This window comes from Pristiophorus japonicus, chromosome 10 (assembly GCF_044704955.1).
Source record: "Pristiophorus japonicus isolate sPriJap1 chromosome 10, sPriJap1.hap1, whole genome shotgun sequence".
In the NCBI taxonomy this organism is placed as follows: Eukaryota; Metazoa; Chordata; class Chondrichthyes; family Pristiophoridae; genus Pristiophorus; species Pristiophorus japonicus.
In genome coordinates, this window is record NC_091986.1 from 137,500,166 (window position 1) to 137,507,111 (window position 6,946).

General features: G+C 37.6%; 1 protein-coding gene across 6 annotated transcripts in view; it reads left to right on the top strand.

Moving 5' to 3' along the window:
• The window catches only part of nck2b (NCK adaptor protein 2b), a 156,987-nt gene extending 154,353 nt beyond the window's left edge, over positions 1-2,634 (top strand). For all 6 annotated transcript variants that reach the window (XM_070892110.1, XM_070892113.1, XM_070892109.1 and 3 more), the window contains one exon: positions 1,394-2,634. In XM_070892110.1, the coding sequence (XP_070748211.1) occupies positions 1,394-1,588 (195 nt within the window). In that variant the 3' untranslated portion in view covers positions 1,589-2,634. The remainder of the gene's footprint in view (positions 1-1,393) is intronic.
• The last annotated feature ends 4,312 nt before the right edge of the window (positions 2,635-6,946 follow it).

Sequence of the window (6,946 nt, forward strand, 5' to 3'; positions counted from 1 at the left end):
GATGGCAAAGTATAACGATCTTTATTACAAACGTCCGGGAACACCTCTTATCACAGTCGCCTGTGAGTGGAGATGCTCTCCGAACAGCACAATCATACAACTCTTATACATTTCAAAACCCCTCTGTTCCTGGACAAGACCTCCCTAGATTTCTAATTGAACTACCTTATCAGTGCTACTTCTCTAATTGGACTACCTTATCAGTGCTACTTCTCTAATTGGACTACCTTATTAGTGTTACTTTGGATTGACAGGCCAAGACCCTCGTGACCGCTTTGGGCCGTGACTAGAATGACTTCATTAGGTCGGAATTTGTTATACATTTCCTTGGTGCCTGTGAGTCACCTCGAGCCTCTTCGCAAGGTCTTATCAATGTCTGTTTAGGTTCTCACATCGTATCCTGTCGGAATATTATTGCATTGATAACTTCTGGAGCCTTGATACAAGGTTGAAGAGAGGCCTTTTGCCTCCTTATGGGCCATTGCAGGAACCAGCACTTTAACCCTTGTCCCGCTGGTACCCCTAATGCCAAATTTCTCTTACAGTACGATCCACCAGCCAGTTGGGCCATGAACAGAGGCTCAGGCACACGTGAAGCAACAGGTTTGGTGAGGGGGAGGCAATTCACAGGTTCCCCCTTGGACTATTATAAGTGCCAAAGTTTTATATACTTAATTTCTGTGCAAATATTATTCCTTGTGAAGTACATAGCAGTCCTTTCCTCAATCTTCAGGTTTTCCATCCATTCACCTTTTTATTTTATGACTATTCAATGGCTTTAATTAGTGTTTCTTGATATTTAGCTTTTAAAGTACTGTTCAATGTGCCCATTATATTTGCTGAACTTTGTCTAAATATATGTAAAATTCAGAGCCACCTACCAGAATTTTGACTTTCTAACCACATCTCTGACAAAGTTACAACCTGCCTTTGAGTACACAAGAACTTGGTCAGCTTCTCAAGTATGCATGTTGTTTCTTTAAAAACACTTGCAAAAATGATTTGTGTGATGTCTAATCCAGTAGAATTAATGAAATGCACAGATAGTTCATAGCATTCCTAGTATACAAGTGCTACCGCATTCCTCAAAAGATATAACGATCAGTGCTGTGCCCCAGAGAAGCTGAATGCTTAAAAAGTGCATATTAGCTTGTAATTATTATAAAATATAACCATCAATTCTACTAGTGGTGGTGGGGGGTGCGGGGAAGGGGTGGGGGGCGGCGGCGATCAGGATTAATTGTTTTGAAGTAAAACATCTTGTTTATAACTACATTTATCCTGACTAGATAGTGTAACTGTAATCTGGTCAGATGGTTTTACCGGATTAAATGTCTTATGGGTGATATTCCTGTGTTAACAATATAGTCATAACCAATTACTTTTCTTTCAGCCAAGTGACCTCTCAATATCACTAAAGGCATCAGGAAAGAACAAACATTTCAAGGTCCAGCTAGTAGATGGAGTGTACTGTATTGGGCAACGTCGATTTAACACCATGGATGAATTGGTAGAACACTACAAAAAAGCACCTATCTTCACAAGTGAACGCGGAGAGAAGTTGTATCTAATCAAACCTTTGCAGTGATGCAGGCTACAGACCTGGCAATGACCAGGTTTGACATGGAGAAAAGCCTTAGATCTAAACAATTATGCAGAGCAGAGATGCTATGAGATTCTGATACTTTCTTGGTTCTCTTTACGGATTCGCCGCTCTGTTGTGTGTCTTTAATTATTTTTTTCCGATATATTTTGTTTGTTTTTCCTGTTTATTTGCTTGTATGTCTTTAATTCTATTAAACTTGTGTTGCCTTCCAAAGGCTAAGTTGAATCTCTTCACTTTCTCAGTAATCACTTTAGCATTTGCTTGGGCTAGAATTTCCCCAATGTACATTTAATTAGCTAGAAAATATGGATGATTGGGGTGTATTGTCCTTGAAAATGCAGTGTTAATTAATCCAGTTAAAAATGCTCACTAATTACTTTCCTTTTGACAAAGATATTGGGCACAGTTTAAATGCACTGAAGCTACAGCTAATTAAGAGAAGTAGATATAACACGTGGCAGTAAATACTGTAGCTTTTGCTTACCAAGTAGTTAATGAGATTTCCTAGAATCTAGAAGTACTCTATATACTGTACTCTGATATATAAACTTTTTTAAATTTCATGTAAAGAGTACTCTAATGGAACTGTTACCATTTAACTTACTAGACTACGATGGTAAGATTGTAAAAATAACTATAGCAAATTTTGATCTGTAATTTGCAGCTAATGGAGAGTACACACTTTCATAATGGATTAATGGAAATCAGACGTCCGTAATGTATGAAGCTGAATGTTTGGCAGTGTTACCTGTGCACTCAGCTGTGCCACTCACACTATGCTTGTTTCTTGCGCCCTTATGCTTGTTTCAAGTAAACAATACATATTTAATTCTCACCATAATATGTAGCAGGTTGTTGACACTAATAAGTGAGATTAATAAAACTGATCATTTTGGGGGTTACTGACAGATGTGTAATTTGTGAATTTTTCTACACTCTGTTTACACTACATGAGCTGATTATGACTTATTTTATTATGTAATGAAGAAAATGCCATTTTAGCTTGATAAACCCCACGTAATCATGAAATGGGATAATGTAAATTTTTCAAATGATGACACTTGATGTTTTAGTATTGCAGTTGTGTAGTTTGCGCGTGCACTTCACATTTTTGGATTGATTAACCATTGATACCTTGTGTAACAGTGCTTAGTCTCATTTTTCTTAACGTTCAGCATAGTGAAAGGTATGTCAAACAAACAGCAATTCATAGTTCCACTTGAAGTGTTGTGCTTTTATGTTCCTTGATTTTTTTAAATTCATAATAATGGCACAATACATTGATTTCAAGTTTATATCACAAAACCAAATGAAGAGACATTGGACCTATTTGCACAGAGGCCCAGCTTGTTTTTTTAAACTACATTTATTCCATTTTGTTTCTCTAAACCCTGTTGATTTTGTAATTTTATTATGCAGTTGTTGATTCTACACTCAAAATTCAAAGTGAAGCATAGCAGTTTGAAACCCCACGTGATTTTCAGCTGTTGTTTCTGCATTTGCCCAATGTTTAATGTTTTTTTGGGGAAGAATACTCTGCATATTCCTAGATTCATGTGTACATCTCTTTTGTATATATATCTTTTTTTCAAAATTGACTGGCCTGTCCCATGAAATTGATTTTTTTTTTTAATGATCTATCTAACACAAATATATAGTGTAGATACATGTAAGTGGGCCTTTAGTTAAAAGGATTAAATCCAAATCAATGATGGCTACATTTAAGTCAATATGAATGTGGTTACTTGAACAGCAGCATTAATTGCTTTAAAATTGACAATTTTATTTCAGGATAGGATACTATAACATTTTTGCATAAAATCACACAGTAATTTTCTCTCCCCTTAACTTTTTTGAAAGGAATATTCCAAGGCGCTCTCAAAAATCAGTGAGTTTAATCCAGTAAGTAGCTGAACCATGTAGACCAGGTCTGATACCTACTTTCTTCTGAATTAGCATCTCAGCTGAGCAGGCAGTTCCAAGTACTATAATTGATGCAGTGCCCCTAGGGAGGAGAAAATGGGTCAGGGTTCCCACTCCTGATTACTACATGTGTGTGTGTGCACTAAATGAGGGTAGGATTTGGCTCAGTTGTGAGCTCTCGCTCTCTCCCTCTCCCTCTTTCCCCCCCCACTTGCAGAAGACCATCATAGGGTCTTATCCTGTTGTGCACCTCTATAATTTATATTGAACTTTTGAAAGAAAATTATTTAAATGTCTAGCTAGCATATATAATTAAATATTCATTTACATTTTTATCATTTAGTAACACAGGTGAAGGGCTACAGCTGATGACGACACGAGAATATTTAAAGTTGGAGAAAAGATGAATTAGATAAGTTGAGGTGTATTGGCTGGATTGATGCCAAGCTTTGATTCTAAAAAAATTTGACGGAAGATGTGCTGATATTGGAAGGAAACCAAGGCAGCAAAATTTAGTTGTGAATAACCATAGCAGTATTTATAAAATAGAGAAAGACAAATGGTGCAATCGAGAGTGACGGACAATGTTTGGGGGATAGAGTTGAAGAACTAATGATAGGATGGTGACTTTCATATATTCTGTGCAAGAGTCACAGAGATGCTAGAAAATTTCAACTAATACCATCGCAGTAAGTCTTGGATGGACATCATCTTTATCAAGATTTGAGAGTTGTTGAGGTGAAGAGAATTCTGCAGTTCATCTTTAAGGTGACTGTTTAAAATCCCCAGATGCAATTGAAAAGTGTGCCCTCAGTTCGTAGATAGGCCTAAAAATAAAGCATTTGTAGTAGCAGGTTGTTGGATTTTTCCTGACAAATATATCTCCTGAAGAATAATTACAAATAGCATAAAGATCAGTGGGCCACCCACTAAGGGGGAAGAAAGGGAATCTGAGATTAAAAATGATTTTTAAAATTTTTATTTATAACCCAAGTACATCATAGGAACGTAAAAGACTGGAAAGACCTTTTTCAACCATTCAGCTGACTCCATAGTTCAAAAAAAGAATACCCTGTACATGTTCATTACCTGTGTCCCTCAATTCTGATCAAATGACTTTCCAACTTAATGTTAAAATGACTGGTGTTATCGGCCACTCTTTGCAGTGCATTTCAAAGATTCGCCACTCTGTAAAGTAGTTATATCTGATTTATCCACGCGCCTTTCTCTTCTGAGCTTAAAGCCATGCCCTTTTCTTGTCATTTTTGGAGCCATTCTCAGCAGACCTGTAAGTACGATTGCTTCCATTTTTAGCTTTTCTTCTCTGGAGAAATAAAAACTGCTGTGCTACTGTGCATTTCATAGTTAGAGATCAAATGAAGTAGAAAATGCATTCAACCAGCAGTTTAAATTCTGATACTTATTGTACTAAGAAATCTTAAATATATTTAACATATGATGAAGTGTGGGAACTGGCTTTGTACACCCCTAAAATGTTACTTTAGCTCCAATTGCTTTTTAAACCATTGTAAAAACAAAAAGAATTATTGGAGAGTGCAAACATGTAGTAAAACATTGCACGCACTTCTGTTGATTGGACGTGATAACTTTATCTGTACTTGGTTTTGTAACAATGGTTGTAACAGATTAGGGTGAATATATACACCAGTATCATGAGGGTTTTTCATCATAAAACAACATTTATTAATAAAGACACGCAGAGGCCTTACCCTTTTTTTGTATATTAGTTTGATATTGTTTTATGTGTGATGTCAATCATGGTGTGGCTAAGAAGCTTGGTTGCTTAAACTGGGAAAATCTGCGACATTCTTCTCTGACCTCCTTAGGTGATGGAAACGAGTCCAGGAGACCACATTGACAAAGCTTAAATTACTTGCTATTTCACCAACCTTTTAGAAGACGTGATCTCCACCCTAGCCAGCAAATGGCCCAGCTCTCAAAGATATGCAGAAAATTGCCACAATGCACACTCCAGCAGCTTGTTCCATAGGCCTGCTGTCCTCTGGGAAAAGAACACCCTAACATCTAACCTAGCCCTCATAACTTGTATGCATGACCCCTGGTCTTCCTTAATCTTTCAACAGGAACACAATCCCGCCCATTAACTATTTTATATACCTCAAATCACCCTGAAATCTACGTATATTTATGGTGAATAGAGCCAGCTTGCTAAACTTAGGAGTAAGGTTGTTTAAGCTGGGAATCACTCTTGTGGCTCTCCTCTACCTTCATGAAAGCTTTTTCACCTAACATACAAGAGAACTAAAACTGGATGCAGTAATCTAAATGTGGTTTAACCAAGTTCTTGTACAAGGACAAAATGATGTGCTTTGTTTTGTATTTAATAGCCCTGTTGATACAACTAAATACCCTATTTGCTTTGGCTATGGCCTTTTGACATTAATCATAAACCTCCAGAGAATTATGAAGTTTAACATCAAGATCCCTTTTCTCTCAACCAATTTCATTTCTGTTCTGTGTAAAGTGTAAGCATACTTGGTGTTGGCCCTGCCCAAATGCATACCACTGCACTTATCCAAGCTAGATACAATTTTCTGAAGTTTGACCCATTCCCCCCAGTACATCTAAATCTGCTTACAGAAATTTGTTCTTCAGAGCTCATGAACTTGTGGACCAAATTCTCCCAACGCACATACTTAGGTCATTTATGAAGGTAGTAAAAAAAAATCAATGTCCCTAACGTCAATCCCTGTGGGACATCACTGTTAACAGCTGTGGATTTGCTTAGAGGCTAGTTAAGAACCACTTTCTGCCTATGAGAATGCAGCCAATTCTTAATCCATTGTAACAACTTCCTACTAATTCTACAAGATTCTGGGCTCAATCTTCCCTGGTCATTTGCGCCATTTTTTGGTGCGCGGCGTTTTTTTTGGCGTATTTATTTTCCATGTTTCCCCCTGTGATCTGCGCCGGCGAACTGACTTAGTTACGATTTTTCTAGGCCAGTTTTTTTTTTATGTCATAGGGGACCGTTTTTAAAAAAATTTTTGCAGTTTGGCCAACATTTTTTCCTCCTAGGTCGGCATATCTGGCCACTTCCCAAAAACCTTCTGGGCACTTGAGAAAACCAGCGCACATTGAGAAATTGGCGTTGAAAGACGGCATTTTTTTTTAATTGACGCTTTTGGAGGGAGTCAAGAACACTGTCAAAATCAATAATAAAGTTCTTTTTTTACCTGTCAACGTAGTAAATGTAAATTTGTTGGATTTCAGAAGTTTTCCCTTTTTTTTTACTCACGCCACCACCGAATGTCTTGAAGCAGGACTGGAGGGTCGTAGCTTTGGCTGGCAGAATTCGCCCCGGACATGGGGGGGGGAGGAGAGAGAGAGAGAGCGAGGTGCCGATCAGAAGACTTCGAGTTTGGGGAGCGAGGT